The sequence below is a fragment of the Schistocerca serialis genome, chromosome 2 (assembly GCF_023864345.2).
Source record: "Schistocerca serialis cubense isolate TAMUIC-IGC-003099 chromosome 2, iqSchSeri2.2, whole genome shotgun sequence".
Lineage (NCBI taxonomy): Eukaryota > Metazoa > Arthropoda > Insecta > Orthoptera > Acrididae > Schistocerca > Schistocerca serialis.
The window spans coordinates 869,468,557-869,487,179 of NC_064639.1; the positions used below are offsets into that span (position 1 = coordinate 869,468,557).

Genomic DNA, 18,623 nt, shown 5'->3' on the forward strand with positions numbered 1-18,623 from the left:
TGAAGCAGTCATTGAAATGAAGGATATTATGTTGGCAGCGTGTTCAGCAGCAGGGTGCTCCGCTGGTTTCTTGGCCACAGTTTGTCAGTGGTCATTCATGCAGCTTGTCAGTTGTCATGCCTATATAGAATGCAGTACAGTAGTTGCAGCCTAGCTTGTAAACCACATGACTGGTTTCACAGGTAGCCCTGCCTTTGATGGGATAGGTGATAGTGACCGGACTGGAGTAGGTGGTGGTGGGAGGATGTACAGGACAGGTCTTGCATCTAGGCCTATTACAGGGATATGAGCCATGAGGTAAGAGATTGGGAGCAGGGGTTGTGTGAGGATGGAGGAGTATATTGTGTAGGTTCGGTGGATGACGGAATACCACTGTGGAAGGGGTGGAAAGGAGAGTGGGCAGGACATTTCTCATTTCAGGGCACGATGAGATGTAATCAAAACCCTGGCAGAGAATGTAATTCAGTTGCTCCAGCCCTGGTTGGTACTGAGTTACGAGGGTAATGTCCCTCTGTGGCCAGACGGTAGGACTTTGCAAGGTGGTGGGAGACTGGAAAGATAAGGCATGGGAGATTTGTTTATGTAGAAGGTTGGGAGGATAATTACAGTCAGTGAAGGCTTCAGTGGGACCCTCGGTATATTTCGAGAGGGGCTACTTATCACTGCAGATGCGATGACCATGGGTGGCTAGGCCGTACGAAAGGGCTTTGGAATGGGTGGCAGCTGTCGAAGTGGGGGTATTGTTGGTGGTTAATAGGTTTGATATGGATGGAGGTACTGATGTAACCATCTTTGAGGTGGAGGTAAACATCTAGAAAGATGGCTTGTTGGGGTGAGTAGGACCAGGTGAAGCAAATGGGGGAGAAGTTGTTGAGGTTCTGGAGGAATGTGGATAGGGTGTCCTCACCTTCGATCCAGATAGCAAAGATGTCATCAGTGAATCTGAACCAGGTGAGGGGTTTAGGATTCTGGGTTTTTAGGAAGGATTCCTCTCGGTGGCCCATGAATAGGTTGGCATTGGATGGCGCCATGTGGGTACCCATAGCTGTACCCCGGATTTGTTTGTAGGTAATGCATTCAAAGGAGAAGTAATTGTGGATGAGGATATAGGTGGTCATGGGAACTAGGAAGGAGGTTGTTGGTTTGAAATCCATTGGGCATTGAGAAATGTAGTGTTCAATAGCAGTAAGGCCATTGGCATTAGGGAATGTACAGGGAGATGGCATCAGTTGTGATGAGCAGGGCACCAAGGGGTAAAGGGACGGGAACTGTGGAGAGTTGGTGGAGGAAATTGTTGGTATCTTTTATATAGGAGCATAGGTTCCGGGTAATAGATTGAAGGTGCTGGTCTACAAGAGCAGAGATTCTCTCAGTGGGGGGCACAGTAACCGGCCACAATGAGGCGTCCTGGGTGCTTACGTTTACGTACTTTAGGAAGCATGTAGAAGGTAGGAGTGCAGGGAGTGGTAGGTGTGAGTAGAGAGATGGACTCCAGGGAGAGGTTCTGGGATTGGCCTAAGGATTTGATTAGTGACTAGAGATTCTGTTGGATTACTGGTATGGGGTCACTGTGGCAAGGTTTGAAGGTGGAAGTATCTGACAGCTGACAGAGTCCTCCCACCAGGTAATCCTTGTGGTTCAAAACAACAGTGGTGGAGCCTTTGTCTGCAGGTAGGATTAAGATCGGGATCAGTTTTTAGATGGTGGAGTGTGGTTCTTTCTGCGGATGTAAGGTTAGTTTGCATGTTGCGGCATTTGGGGAATGATGGTGAGGCAAGGTTCGAGGTTAAGAAATTCTGGAAAGTCAACAGGGCTTCATTTGGGGGGCAGTGGGGGTGGATCACAGTTGGATGCCGAGTGAACTGAGTTAGGCAAGGTTCAATATTGGTATTTTGTTGAGCCTGATTGGTAGGGTTCGTGGCAAAAAAGTGTTACCACTGTAGGGACTGGGACAAGGAGAGAAGTTCTTTGACAAGTGCTGCATTGTTAAATTTGGGAGTGGGGCAAAAGGTGAGACCTTTGAAAAGGACAGCTATTTCTGTGGGGCTAAAACTTTTGGAGGAAAGGTTCATGACTGTGTTGTGGGGCTGTTTAGGTTCTGGATTCTGTGTGGTGGTGGGAGGGAATGTTTGAGGGTGGGGTAAGTGTAGTAGGTCTCCGAGACAGGGTCTGTCAGCTATAAGGGGATATGTGGAAGGTTTGAAGCTTGTTGTAGAGGTGGTGTACAGTGGTACTCTGAAGTGGGAGTAGGAAGTGAGCAGGATGGAGAGCTTTTTGAGATGGCATTGTGTATGTTGCTCACGTTCCTGCAGGGCAAGAGTTTCAGTGTGTGTTATGCATTCCAGGAATTTTGAATTGCATAGCAAGAGAATTTTGCAGATGGAGTGTGGCTATTGGCACCCACATGGCACCATCCTATGCCAACCTATTCATAGGCCACCTAGAGGAATCCTTCCTAAAAACCCAGAATCCAAAACCCACCACCTGGTTCAGATTCATTGATGACATCTTTGCTATCTGGATCCACATTCCTCCAGAACCTAACAACTTCTCCCCCATTTGCTTAACCTGGTCTTATTCAACCCAACAAACCACCTTCCTAGGTGTTGACCTCCACCTCAAAGATGGCTACATCAGTACCTCCGTCCATTTCAAACCTACTAACCACCAGCAATACCTCCACTTCAACAGCTGCCACCCATGCCATACCAAGAAGTCCCTTCTGTACAGCCTAGCCACCCATGGTTGTCACATCTGCAGTGACGAGCAGTCCCTCTCGAAATATACCGAGGGTCTCACTGAAGCCTTCACTGACCATAATTATCCTACCAACCTAATACATAAACAAACCACCACCTCCCAAAGTCCAACCATCCAGTAACAGAGGAGAATTCTCCTCATAACTCAGTACCACTCAGGACTGGAGCAGCTGAATTACGTTCTCTGCCAGGGTTTCGATTACCCCTTATTATGCCCTGAAATGAGAAATGTCCTGCCCACTATACTTCCCACCACTCCCACAGTGGTATTCCACCGTCCACTGAAAGTACACAATATATTCCTCCATTCTTACACAACCCCTGCTCCCAATCCCTTACCTCATTGGCTCATATCCCTGTATTAGACCTAGATGCAAGACCTGTCCTGTACATCCTCCCACCACCACCTACTCCAGTCCGGTCACTTATCACCTATCCCATCAAAGGCAGAGCTACCTGTGAAACCAGTCATGTGGTTTACTAGCTAGGCTGCAGCCACTGTGATGCATTCGATGTAGGCATGACAACCAACAAGCTATCTGTCCACACAAACGGCCACCGACAAACTGTGGCCAAGAAACAATCAGATTACTCTGTTGCTGTACACACTGCCAAACATAATATCCATCATTTCAATGACTGCTTCACAGCCTGTACCATATGGATCCTTCCCACCAACACCAGCTTTTCGGAACTGCACAGGTGGGAACTATCCCTGCAATACATCCTACATTCACGTAACCCTCCTGGCCTCAACCTTTGTTAGTCACTGTCCTCTCCCATCCAGCCCATTCCCTGTTCCCATTCTAGCACTACACAGTCATCATTCCATCACCACACACAATCTTTTTATTTCTCTTCTTTTCCACTACTGGCACCCCCTCTCCCCGCCTCTCCCCTGCCCTCTGTCTAACATGGAGCACTTCACTGTGTGCCACCCCCACCATAATATCTCTACCCTCCCCACCCCAGACTCCTCCATAGCTCCACCCAATCGCCACTCCCATCATGCACTGGTGCTGCTGCTCACAGTGTGGTTTCAGTGGCCTGAGATGTAGTCATGTGTGTGTGTGTGTGTGTGTGTGTGTGTGTGTGTGTGTGTGTGTGTGTGTGTGTGTGTGTGTGTCCGTATGTGTGTCTATTGTTGAGGAAAGCCAATGGCCGGAAGCTTTAATTGTGAGTCTTTTTGTTGTGCCTATCTGCGACTCAGCATCTCTGCTACAGGGTGAGTAGCAAGTTTCCTTCTCCCAATTGTATTTGAATATTTATGTTAGGCCATGTGAAGGAGAATGGTTCTATATTTATAGCTGTCTTGGTTTCCTGTTTAATTAATTTATCTGTGGTACCAGTAATTAATATTAGATAAATGTGTGTAATTGATAAAGTAGGAAATAAATCCGTCTTTTTGCATGTAGTTACCAGCTCTTCTGAATCAAGGAAATCTTGTGCTTGAATCAATGTGAATTTCTCCTTTCGTATTCCCTATTTCTCACTTACAGTAGGTTTTGATGTAAAGTCCTCTGTTTCATTGTAGTAGCCGACTGAGACAGACGCAGCAACAGGGAAGTAACCGCTTTTGTGTCATTTACGAGTTCCTAACCAGGAGTGAATTTTATTATATCGTCTGTGTGCTTTAATAGTTTAGTTTCTTGAGTTTCTGCGTGTAAATTCAATATCTAATAGCCACAGTTCTCACGTTTTCATTTATGTTGGAAAGTAAACCGATTTTTGTGATATATTACAAGTTCCTAATCAATGGCAAATTATTTAATTTCACCTGAGTGCTTCGGTAGTTAGGTTTTTGAATATCTGCTTATTACTAGACACAGCTCATGTGTTTTCATCAGGGTCTACAGTAGGATTGTGGAGCACATGCCGATAGACTGTTTACCTGCATAGTTTAGTTTTCCACGGTCTTTAGCATGGACAGGGACTGTGATTGTCGTGTGCGGATGCGAGCCGTGTTGGTGATAATTCACTCTCAGCTTCAGGCTGTGATGGCTTTGGTTACACAGTTTGAGGCTGCAGTGGATGGGCACCACTGTTGTGGGCTGGCTGTGGGGATCCAATGGATGTCCACCATGTCAGAGTCCTCTGATCGGTCCTCACCGGTGGCCAACGCAGTTACTGCTCACACTGAGGCTGACCCTTCACCTGTAGTCGAGTGGGAGGTCACCCCGGGGCAAAGCAGGCGGCGAAAGACTTCCTAGGCAGCTGTACGTAAGGCCTCCCTGGTTTGTCTGACAAACAAGTTCCAGGTGCTGTCTCTGGCTGACACTGTCACTGAGCCAGATGCTGTCGCCTGCCCTGTTTCAGAGGAAACCACTCAGCGTGCAAGATCCAGGCAGTCACAGAGGGTGGGATTACTGGTAGTTGGGAGCTCCAAAATTAGGCGCGTTATGAGGCCCCTTAGGGACTTGGCTTACAAGGAGGGTAAGAAAACCAGTGTGCACTCCGTGTGCATACCGGTTGGAGTCATTCCAGAGTGGAAAGGGTCCTCCCGGATGCCATGAAGAGCACAGGGTGCAGCCAACTGCAGGTGGTTGCTCATGTCGGTACCAATGATTTGTGTCACTTCAGATCAGAAGAGACTCTCTCTGGTTTTGAGCAGCTAACAGAAGCCGTAAAGGCTACCAGTCTTGCTTGCAAGATAAAAGCAGAGCTGACCATTTGCAGCATAGTCCACAGGTCTGATTGCGGACCTCTGGTACAGGGGTGAGTGGAGGGTCTGCGACCGTGTAGGGTGCAGATTCCTCAACTTGCGCCAAAGGGTGGTATGGTTTCAGGTTCCGCTGAATATGTCGGGTGTCCACTATATGCAGTATATGCAGGAGGCGGCTACATGGGTAGCAGGGGCTGTGTGGCGTGGACTGTGCGGTTTTTTAGGTTAGATGGTCTCGGGAAAACACAAGCAGTCACAAAGGGTGCAGGCAGAACACAGGAAGAACGTAGATACAGGAACTATTGGTATAACAGTTGTAAATTGTTGTAGCTGTGTTGGGGAAATACCAGAGCTCCAAGTGCTAATAGAAAGCACTGGTGCTCAGATCGTTATAGGCACTGAAAGCTGGCTAAAGCCGGATATAAGATCAGCCGAAATTTTTGCGAAGAACCTAACGGTGTTCCGAAAGGATAGGCTAAACACTGTTGGCAGTGGCGTGTTTGTTGCTGTCAGAAGTTGTTTAACTAGTCACAAAATTTATGTAGATACTTCCTGTGATTTAGTATGGGCAGAGGTCATTGTTGGCAACCGGAATGAAATAATAATTGGATCCTTTTACTGACCTCCCAATTCAGATGATACAGTTGCTGAAAGGTTCAAAGAAAACTTGAGTTTGATTTCAAACACGTACCCGACTCATACGATATTAATTGGTGGTGACTGTAATTTACCCTCAATATGTTGGCGAAAATACATGTTTAATTCCGGAGGTAAGCATATAACACCATCCGAAACTGTTCTAAACGCATTCTCTGAAAATTATTTCGAGCAGTTAGTTCATGAGCCCATGCGAATAGTAAACGGTTGTGAAAACACACTTGACCTCTTAGCAACAAATAATCCTGAGTTAATAACGAGCATCAAAACTGATTCAGGGATTAGTGAACACAGGTCTGTCGCAGCGAGATTGAATATTGTAATCCCCAAATCCTTGAAAAATATACCTATTCAAAAAAAGCAGATAAAAATTCACTTGATGCCTTTCTGAGAGACAATTTCCACTCATTCCATATTAATAATATAAGTGTAGACCAGATGTGGCTTAAATTCAAAGAAATAGTATCGGCAGCAATTGAGAGATTTATACCAAATAAATTAACAAACGACGGACCTGATCCTCCTTGGTACACAAAATGGGTTAGAACACTGTTGCAGAAACAACGAAACAAACATGCCAAATTTAAACAGAGCAAAATCCTCAAGAAGCTTGAAATTTAGCGTGTCCTTCAATGCGAGATGCTTTTAACAGTTTCCACAACGAAAATCTGTCTCAAAACCTGGCAGAAAATCCAAAGAGATTCTGGTCGTATGTGAAGTATGTTAGTGGCGAGAAAAAATCAGTGCCTTCTCTGTGCAATAGCAATGGAGATACTATCAAAGACAGTGCTGCCAAAGCAGAGTTACTAAACACAGCCTTCTGAAATGTTCCAGAATTCAAATCGAGAAAAGTTGCCAACATGAGTAACATAGAAGTAAATATCCTCGGAGTAGTGAAGCAACTCAAATTACTAAATAAAAGCAAGTCTTCTGGTCCAGACTGTATACCAATTAGGTTTCTTTATGAGAAAGCTGATGCATTAGCTCCATACTTAATAATCATATACAACCTTTCGCTCGACGAAAGATCCATACCCAAAGACTGGAAAGTTGCACAGGTCACACCAATATTCAAGAAGGGTAGTGGGAATAATCCACTAAATTACAGGCCCATATCATTAACGTCAATATGCAGCAAGATGTTGGAACATACATTGTGTTCGAACATTATGAGCTACCTCGACGAAAACGGTCTGTTGACACAGTATGGGTTTAGAAAACATCGTTCCTGTGAAACACAACTAGTTCTTTATTCACATGAAGTGTTGAGTGCTATTGACAATGGATTTCAGATCGATTCCATATTTCTGGATTTCTGGAAGGCTTTTGACACTATGCCACACAAGCGGCTCATAGTGAAATTGCGTGCTTATGGAATATCGTCTCAGTTAGGTGACTGGATTTGTGATTTCCTGTCAGAGAGGTCACAGTTCATAGTAATTGATGGAAAGTCATTGAGTAAAACAGAAGTGATTTCTAGCTTTCCCCAAGGTAGTGTTATAGGCCCTTTGCTGTTCCGTATCTATATAAACGATTTGGGAGACAATCTGAGTAGCTGGCTTCGGTTGTTTGCAAATGACGCTGTCGTTTATTGACCAATAAAGTCATCAGAAGATCAAAACAAACTGCAAAACGATTTAGAAAAGAAATCTGAATGGTGCAAAAAGTAGCAGTTGATCCTAAATATTGAAAAGTGTGAGGTCATCCACATGAGTGCTAAAAGGAACTCATTAAACTTCAGTTACATGATAAATCAGTCTAATCTAAAAGCTGTAAATTCAACTACATACCTACACATTACAGTTATGAACAACTTAAATTGGAAGGAACATATAGAAAATGTTGTGGGGAAGGCTAACCATAGACCGTGTTTTATTTGCAGGACACTTAGATAATGTAACAGACTACTAAGGAGATTGCCTACACTACACTTGTCCCTCTTCTTTTAGAATACTCCTGCACAGTGTGGGATCCTTACCAGATAGGACTGATGGAGTACATCAAAAACATTCAAAGAAAGGCAGCACATTTTGTATTATCACGAAATATGGGAGAGAGTGTCACAGAAATGATACAGGATTTGGGCTGGACATCATTAAAAGAAAGGCGTTTTTCGTTGTGACAGAATCTTCTTGCAAAATTCCAATCACCAACTTTCTCCTATAAATGCAAAAATATTTTGTTGACACCGACCTACATTGGGAGGAACTATCACCACGATAAAATAAGGGAAATCAGAGCTCGTACGGAAAGATATAGGTGTTCATTCTTTCTGCGCGCTATACGAGATTGGAATAATAGAGAATTGTGAAGGTGGTTTGATAAACCCTCTTCCAGGCACTTAAATGTGATTTGCAGAGTATCCATGTAGATGTAGATGTAGATGAGAACTACTCTGTGATGAGTATTTTATGATTACATGCAACCAGTATATCCTGGATTTTGGCACATGATCCAGGGCAATCTCCATTTTCCACAACTGTATAGGGATATTTATTTTGAACTACATCTTTTCTAGAATTAGTTATGACCACGTTTTTAGAATTTTTATTTGTGTTAGACATTATGAGGTAAGAAAACTTGTGAATGTATATTGTTTCCATCATTGCTTCTTGTCTTATTTCTGTTATTATGCACAATAATTAGTTTCTCTTTTCTTTACAAATGGACTAGAAAAGATTTATTGTTTTTATTTGTATTAACCCAGTCACTATCCTGGAAACTTTTATTCCTTCCTGTATTCATTGTTTCTAATCCTTCTATGAAAGTAAGCAAATCATTAACATTTGTTCGTCCTCTGTACATAACTCTTTCCTCATATAGTGTGGTAGCTGTTTTATTAATGCCTTGACTAAATATACTTTGTCTATTGGACCATCTAGATATTTAGCTTTCATGATGTGCCATTCAATATACCTATTATAAGTACTCTGAGGACTATTGTAATATTTCTGGTCTAATAGTTCAAGTGTTAATTTTTCCTGTGTGCTGGGACACCAAGATTTTCATTTAAAACTTTCCTGGAAATCCCGTCAAAATTTAAAATCTTGTGAATGAGCACTATCCCATTCAGCTGCATCTCCTGTTAAGTAACCTAATGCATAATATGTTTTCACGAGGTCATCCCACCTGCTTTGATAATGAAAGTACTCTCAAATGTGTATTGGATGCACCTCTCCATCTGGCTTAAATCTGGGAAATTGTTTTGACAAATTGTATAATGTTTAAATTATGACACATGACACAATGAAGCAAGTTTTATCAAATATTGTTAAGCATGAGCGGGAGTAATAATCATTAATGATACATGTAAATGACGTACCTGTTGAGGAAATGAAAATATTGTTGCATATGAATAAGCAATTATGCACGACCTCTTTAGCTAGAGTTCACAGATATGTAGCATAACAGGGCATTTTATCAAATACACTGGTCCACTATGGGTATTCGTTCCACTTAAAAATGATCATGGTAGTGGATATTTGTTAAGTAGTGTAAAAAGAAACGAGCAGTCACTGTGCACTCCAATCTGTCTTTGTACAGAGGGTGCATGCACCATAACAAGAGCAGTGGCAAGCAGTCTTGTGATGTGTGGCGTTCAGTTGCTGTATGAGGTTATATGTATGCTTTGACACTCTGAGTTGGTGTTGTCATGGACAAATTGGAAAAAGAGGGCCACTGACAGCATCAACACGGGCCCAAAACAAATGAATCACTTTTATGTTAAAAGGAATTTTAATTTATGTCCTAAGGGTCAGACACTATGTATCAGAATGTGCTTTACTCATACCATTGATTATATGTTTATCTGTTACACACATCTTCATAGCATTTAATTTAAAATAAGCAAGTTTCAGTCTTCTCAGAGAAAATTATCATCTGAGTAAGACTCCCATAATTTGGGTAATGGAAAGTCCTTGGAAGAATATAAATATGGTAATGGAAGGAATAATGGTAACAACTGCCATAATTAGAATATACATTTTTATCTTCTTGTGGTTGCAGATTTTTCTCCCGAAAACGAGATGCAAGCAGTGAAGGAATGAAGAAAGCAAAAACTCCAGAACCAGGTGGTATAGATGGGGAAATACTACCAGAAAGAAATAAACCACTTGGTATGGCACGTACAAATACACTTCAGCCACCACGAACAGCACAAGTCCGCATGTCTCAGGTACAAAACTATCTGTTATAACTCATTCTTACTTTAGACTAGCTGTTACCTGCAACTGCACTCGCATATCAGTAGTTTCTGCTGAGCAGTGTATACAAAGGGGTATGGGCAGAAGTGTGAATCTATGCATCATGCTACTGAAGTAAGTATGCGTTATACAAAGGCTGTTCAAAAACCATCCGACCTTATTTTTTTATTGTTGAAATCAACAATGGTATTGGGTCATGCATTTCCTTTCCTGTAAATTTATAGGCATACATTGTACGCATGTCTGATTTTTTCATGACTGCAGAAACAACCAGTCATTGGCTACCCAATGACAAGTGAATACATGTAAGTAGTTGTCATCAGATTTTATATTGTGAGTGAAATGGCATAAAAAGTGGAACAATGTTATTGCATCAAATTTTGTTTTAAGCATCCAAAATGTCAAGTTAAAACAATCTGCAAGATTCAACAAGTATTTGGGGTTGAAGCAATGGGTACCACACAGATAAAGGAGTGGTACAACCTCTTCAAACATGGTTGCTCATCAGTGAAGAGTGAAGCACATTCAGGTAGGCCCTCAATATGTCCAAATGAGGTTGTTGTTAATCATGTAAGAACCCTGGTGATGCAGGGTGATTGAATCACAAACAGAGAACTTGCAGATGAGATTAAAATTAGAATTGAATCCATTCATCCCAATTTTTGAAACATTTGGGCCTCAGGAGGATCTCAGAAAAATTTGTGACAAACTCGCTAACAACTGAGCAGAAGCAACTTCATTTGGAGATCACACAGAACATGCTGAGTATTGTGAACAGTAATCATAACTTTCTTACCGATGTCAATAAGAAGTATTACCAAAAGGCTATATATTGCCCTTATGAAGCAGTGAGATGCAAACACTGGGCTGCGGGGAGCAGGCAGTTGGCACCTTCACCACAATAATGCACACTCTCATTGTTCTCAGTTAATTCAGAGTGTTTTGGCTAAACACCACAGTGCTATGGTTTGTTGGTCTTCCTAGTCCCCTGACCTAGCACCAGGTGTTTCTGACTTTTCCCTAAACTTAGAAAGACTCTGAAAGGGACCATGTTTCAGAAAAGAGAAGACATCATGTAAAATTTGACAGGGCAAATAGGCACCTCAGCAAAAGAGGCTTTCCAGCAAAGCTTCCAGTGGCAGCAGCATTGGAAGAGGCACGTAGAAGCCAAAGGGGACTACTTTGAAGGTGACTAGTGTCAAACAGTTGTATCCGAATAAAGATGATTTTGTAAATAAAAGTCCAATACTTTATGAGCAGCTCTCTAACAATGGGTACATTATCCAACAAATAGTGTGGAAGTACAAATTAAACACATTGAAGATTGTATAAGAATTGTAATCATTACTTTGAATCATACCATGGAGCACCTATCAACCAATAAAAGCATTTTCAAAAATATGTTAAGGCTCAAAAGTTAAAGAGTAAATAACTTTTACTGAGAGTAAATATTTTCCCTAATTCATGTACTATTCTTCTCTTCAAATCGATAAGTATCTTGTACTACAGATTTTCTAGAGTGCCCTATGTTCTTCCTTAGGGTAGAACCTATCTTTACGTCAAATTCGGTCCAGCGGATTAGTCATGAAGATATAACAGGCGGGGTTATTTTCACATTTATAACATAAGTATGGTTAAAACTTTCAGTTATGATAACTCTTTTTTTCTGTGACCCAATTTTCATTAAATAAAGAGTATCCAGTGCCTCAGGCTATGCTCAGGTTACCTGTGAAAACCCCATGAAAGAAATTGTCAGGTTCAAAAAGACAGATAGGATGGTTTTAGATAAAACTTTAAATCATGCTGTTTTTTTTCTGTGATCAGATTTTGATAAATTAAGCCTACACAGTGCCTCAAAATATACTCAAGTTACCTGCAAAAACCCCATGAAAATTTATCAGTAATTTTGGAGAATTGTGTTCAAACAGGCAGACATGGAAGTTTTACAGATTTTTGTTAAAGTAGATGCTTTATGATTCTTGTTTCTTCCCAAGTTGTATATCATTTGTCAATTTATACAGTTTCCTGGAATCAGGAAATAAGCCTAATGATGATAGTAATATGTAACAACTATGTTTACCTGATATCTGTGTTGCTTTTAGGTTTAATGAATACAGGTACCTGTCTTTATTTCATTCATGTAATTCGTATTGAGACAGAGAAACAGTGCTATCTCCACATGAGAAATTCTGTCAAAATTGCAATGGTATTAAAATCTCTGTTGCAGGCTAAAGAATAGAACTTACTACATAAAAAATGATAGTTGAACCAAAGAAAATGTTACACAATTCTCTTTTTTTCCCGCTCGTGTCATTCTAAATAAATGACATATACTGGCCTGTACAAATCAAGACATTGAGTGCTGTGTACAATTGCTGGTGGCCCTCCTCAATTTCCAATTTGTTCACTCAGTGTGTTTACAGCTCCTTCCTATTCACAACAACACTTAATCTACATTTTAATTATGTGTCAAATTACATAAAAGGAGTTTCATGATGCGTTACATGATTTCTTTCTCTCTGTATTTATCTCTCCTATCTTTCTTGTTCTTCTTATTGTTATTCTCCTAATTGTGGTTGCTTGTTTATATTTTCATGTTGACTTGGTAGCTCAATGGGTAAGAATCAGATTAAAAATCCATTTACAGCATCTTTCAATTCTGGCAATTATTTGTGAACTTGAAAAATTGTACCATATTTTAGAGTTTGTGTTTAACTATAGGTCATCCTATTACTCAGTGGTTGAATCATTTAAAAAATAAGATGAAGGCAAGGGCATACAACCTTCGTCACGATAATTGCTAGTATAGCACTGTGGTTTTCAAATCGATTTTGGCTTGAGGATAGCTTTACTTAAAGTTACTATTGTGTCTTTACTGGATCTGCATACTTGCAAAACTGTGACATTACAGTCATGCTTTTTTTTGTTCCAGACTGACCTGAAGGTAGTTCCACCATCGGTTCCAGATCGATCACCGAAGGCTTTGTCTGTTCCTGCAGCGACAGGTGTAGAGGCTATTGGTAATGAGATTTTTGATGCTGAATGTCTCAAACTTATAAATGAGTACTTCTATGGAGTGCGAATATTTCCTGGTCAGGACCCAACACATGTGTATGTTGGATGGGTAACAACCCAGTATCATGTCCATAGAAAAGACTTCAACCAGAGCCATGTTCAGAAAGCATCTGTAACAATTGTGGATGAGTATGAAAGAATAATGGAGAGGTAAGATTTGCAAATTTATATTTAAATTACACTACAAAAGATTGTATTTACTTGCAGATTTTATTTACTTACTCTCTGTCTCCCTCCCACTACCTTCCTCTCCCCTCTTTGTTTTTACTTCACGCTCATCCTTTCCTGTTTGTTACATGCTCATTCTTAATTATTATACTTCAATACATAATCTTATACATACATTTTTTTTGTTACTTTAATGACTAACATCCAATCATTGGGTTTATATGATGGTATTCAGTCAGAGGCTAATGCTTGCCATTATTAGTACTTAGAAAATTTCATCATTGGTAATGCAACCTGTGAAGTCAGAATCTTACTGTCATTCATCATGTGGCATTTTGAAAGTATTCCAAATACCAGTGTTATAATGTTTGTGTGGACAATATAAAAAATACGTGAATAGTACCATGTTTCCACTACTCTTACCACTTCCACTTCCTATTCAAGTCATACTGTGTAGCCATCTTATTCCTACAGTGTTTAATATGGGAGGAATGGAATGCAGTATATTGTTAAGACTCCATGCAGAAGCTACAAGGACTAACCATTTAATCATTGTTTAGAGTGGAAATTAAAGCAAGTACTAATTATACATGTTGGATGTCTCCTAATTATTCACCTTGGCAACTGAGACATTTGTCTACCAGTAATAGAGTACCAGCTTCCCTTTTTATCTCTCTAAAACTTTCCACTGCATGCCTCATGTGGTGTGTCACAATTATGCTCTGTAGTTCTGCATTGGTGGTGAAACATCATCCAACCAAACACCACTTCATCTCCAGAAAAGGTGGACGTCACTTGGTGACATATCTGGATTATGGAGATAATGATTCACCACATCACATTTGGCCTGTAGAAAAAGTTTTTGAGGTGAAGCAATATGGTTCTCTGTTCGTAAGTGAATGCATTTTTGCATTTTTGGATATTGTTCCTGTGGCATGAAACCTATTGGCTCCTTTGTTGAGGAACGATAGGGCATCATGACAACATGGCTCGAGAAATGTGTGTCAGGGTTCTTGCAGATGGAATAGGAAAGTTGGTATGATGTCCTGAAACATGCACAGGGTGTTTATAAATGAATGTCAGGGTTTTAACACTTTATAATATTTATTACATTAAACTTACAGCTATAAATGATATGTCAAATGAAAAAGCAACTCAAACAGTTGTGTTTGGCACCAGTGTGCATGCGCAGCATGCAATATTTCTGCCACAATCTGCTATATTCGTTGAATTTCACTGTACCCAAGCGCTGGATAGGACGCAAGGTGCCCAATGACGGGGCTTACTTTGCATGGCCTCCACGTTCACCCGACCTAACTCCATGCAATTTTTTCCTTTGGGGCTTCATCAAGGATCGTGTGTACATACCTCCGCTACCTGCAGACCTCCCTGAATTAAGAAACCAGATTGAAGCAGCTGTTGCTACAATCACTGAAGACACACTTATCAACGTTTGGGAAGAACTTGGCTGTAGACTTGATGTGTGCCGTGTGACAAATGGTGCTCACATTGAACATGTATAAGGTTCTTGGTAAAACTGTTTGAGTTGCTCTTTCATTTGATATATCATTTATAGCTGTAAGTGTAATATAATAAATATTATAAAGTGTTAAAACCCCAATATTCATTTATAAACACCCTTTACTTATCATACTTGTGACTATGCCAAAAAGTTGGCACTACTTGTATGTTATATGTGTTCAAAATCCTTTCTGAGATTTATATTTTAATTGTCAGCCTAAAGGAAGTTGAAAAAATAATCACCTTTGTAGGTTCACCAAAACTCCAGGGAAGTTTATCACAGTGAGCACAGTACCTTTCCTGTAGGACTTCCCAATAAAATTTGTAAATGATTAGAACTCTCTTATCTTTGTCAATGACAATCTCATTGTGTGTTCCATCTCAAGCCATAACTGTTAACAGGCATTCATGGCTAAAACTGAGGGTGAATACCAGCAACTGGAATTACAGTTCTGTGATTTAGATATAATGAAGAACTCGTAGTATTACTATGAGCTTGTGTGCTACAAATATTTCTCACAACCTGAAAAAATGCATAATATAATTTCCTGGAAGTGTTATACATTTTTTTGTTGTTGTTGTTGTTGTTGTTGTTGTGTACATCCTCTGCTTCTACTGCAGGTGTTAGCCAAAAATTTTCCTTTTGAAAAGATGCGTTTCAAAGTTATTTCTAGGCACAAATAAGTTATTTATGTAATAATGATAACTTATTTTAGTGATAAAAAGATATTCTTTTCCATTATTAGTGTTGACCGTCAAAGTTGCTACATGGTGCGAGCTGACGAGCTTTACAATGAAGTAACAAATGATGCGTCAGGAAAAGGGGCATCACAGGGGATGTTTATTGGGTGCTTCGTTGATGCTGCTACTGGTTATGTGACATTTACCTGTGAAGGAAAGGAAACAAACCATCGATTTAAGGTAAGCTCAAACAATGGAAAATCCAGTATGGAATAATGACTACATTAATGAAACGGATAGTTGTTAGTCATCATGTAGTGGAGATGCTGAGTCACAGATAGGCACAACAAAAAGACTGTCAGCAAGTAAGTTTTTGGACAAAAAGGTCTCTGTCAGAAACAGACAACATACACACACAGACACTCACGCAAATGCAACTCACATACACATGACCACAGTCTCTGCAAGCCAGAGACTGTTGTCATGCGTGTGTGAGTTGCATTTGCATGTGTGTGTGTGTGTGTGTGTGTGTGTGTGTGTGTGTGTGTGTGTGTTTGTTTGTGTGTTTTTGACGAAAAGCTTACTTACTGACAGTCGTTTTGTTGTGCCTATTTGCCTATCTGTTGAGAGGCCAGACAAACATGTGGCTCCTGAAGAGGGGCAGCAGCCTTTTCAGTAGCTGCAGGGGCAACAGTCTGGATGATTGACTGATCTGTCCTTGTAACATTAACCAAAACGGCCTTGCTGTGCTGGTACCAGAAACGGCTGAAAGTAAGGGGAAACTATGGTTGTAATTTTTCCCAAGGGCATGCAGCTATACTGTATGGTTAAATGATGATGGCGTCATCTTGGGTAAAATATTCCAGAGGTAAAAATAGTCCCCCATTTGGATCTCCAGGCGGGGACTACTCAAGAGGATGTCGTTATCAGGAGAAAGAAAACTGATGTTCTACGGATCAGAGCGTGGAATGACAGATCCCTTAATCGGGCAGGTAGGTTAGAAAATTCAAAAAGGGAAATGGATAGGTTAAAGTTAGATATAGTGGGAATTAGTGAAGTTCGGTGGAAGGAGGAACAAGACTTTTGGTCAGGTGACTACAGGGTTATAAACACAAAATCAAATAGGGGTAATGCAGGAGTAGGTTTAATAATGAATAGGAAAATAGGAATGCGGGTAAGCTACTACAAACAGCATAGTGAACGCATTATTGTGGCCAAGATGGATACGAAGCCCACGCCTACTACAGTAGTACAAGTTTATAAGCCAACTAGCTCTGCAGCTGATGAAGAAATTGAAGAAATGTATGATGAGATAAAAGAAATTATTCAGGTAGTGAAGGGAGACGAAAATTTAATAGTCATGGGTGACTGGAATTCGAGTGTAGGAAAAGGGAGAGAAGGAAACATAGTAGGTGAATATGGATTGGGGGTAAGAAATGAAAGGAGAAGCTGTCTGGTAGAATTTTGCACAGAGCATAACTTAATGATAGCCAACACTTGGTTCAAGAATCATAAAAGAAGGTTGTATACATGGAAGAAGCCTGGAGATACTGACAGGTTTCAGATAGATTATATAATGGCAAGACAGAGATTTAGGAACCAGGTTTTAAATTGTAAGACATTTCCAGGGGCAGATGTGGACTCTGACCACAATCTATTGGTTATGAACTATAGATTAAAACTGAAGAAACTGCGAAAAGGTGGGAATTTAAGGAGATGGGACCTGGATAAACTGACTAAACCAGAGGTTGTACAGAGTTTCAGGGAGAGCATAAGGGAACAATTGACAGGAATGGGGGAAAGAAGTACAGTAGAAGAAGAATGGGTAGCTCCATGGGATGAAGCAGTGAAGGCAGCAGAGGATCGTAGGTAAAAAGACGAGGGCTAGTAGAAATCCTTGGGTAACAGAAGAAATATTGAATTTAATTGATGAAAGAAGAAAATATAAAAATGCAGTAAATGAAGCAGGCAAAAAGGAATACAAACGTCTCAAAAATGAGATTGACAGGAAGTGCAAAATGGCTAAGCAGGGGTGGGTAGAGGACAAATGTAAGGATGTAGAGGCTTATCTCACTAGGGGTAAGATAGATACTGCCTACAGGAAAATTAAAGAGACTTTTAGAGAGAAGAGAACCACTTGTATGAATATCAAGAGCTCAGATGGAAATTCAGTTCTAAGTAAAGAAAGGAAAGCAGAAAGGTGGAAGGAGTATATAGAAGGTCTATGAAGGGCGACGTACTTGAGGACAATATTATGGAAATGGAAGAGGGTGTAGATGAAGATGAAATGGGAGATACGATACTGCGTGAAGAGTTTGACAGAGCACTGAATGACCTGATTTGAAACAAGGCCCGGAAGTAGACAACATTGCATTATAACTACTGACGGCCTTGGGAGAGCCAGTACTTACAAAACTCTACCATCTGGTGAGCAAGATGTATGAGACAGGTGAAATACCCTCAGACTTCAAGAAGAATATAATAATTCCAATCCCAAAGAAAGCAGGTGCTGACAGATGTGAAAATTACCGAACTATCCGTTTAATAAGTCACAGCTGAAAAATACTAACACGAATTCTTTACAGACGAATGGAAAAACTGGTAGAAGCCGACCTCGGGGAAGATCAGTTTGGATTCCGTAGAAATATTGGAACACGTGAGGCAATACTGACCTTACAACTTATCTTAGAAGAAAGGAAAGGAAAGGAAAGGCAAACCTACGTTTCTGGCATTTGTAGACTTAGAGAAAGCTTTTGACAATGTTGACTGGAATACTCTCTTTCAAATTCTGAAGGTGACAGGGGTAAAATACAGGGAGCAAAAGGCTATTCACAATTTGTACAGAAACCAGATGGCAGTTATAAGAGTTGAGGGGCATGAAAGGGAAGCAGTGGTTGG

At 40.7% G+C, this 18,623-nt stretch overlaps 1 protein-coding gene across 1 annotated transcript in view; it reads left to right on the forward strand.

Moving 5' to 3' along the window:
• LOC126458188 (ryanodine receptor) overlaps positions 1 to 18,623 on the forward strand; it is a 740,760-nt gene that overhangs the window by 390,815 nt on the left and 331,322 nt on the right. The window contains exons 33-35 of the mRNA XM_050095064.1: positions 10,084 to 10,252; positions 13,213 to 13,505; positions 15,791 to 15,965. Coding sequence (XP_049951021.1) covers positions 10,084 to 10,252; positions 13,213 to 13,505; positions 15,791 to 15,965 — 637 coding nt within the window. The remainder of the gene's footprint in view (positions 1 to 10,083; positions 10,253 to 13,212; positions 13,506 to 15,790; positions 15,966 to 18,623) is intronic.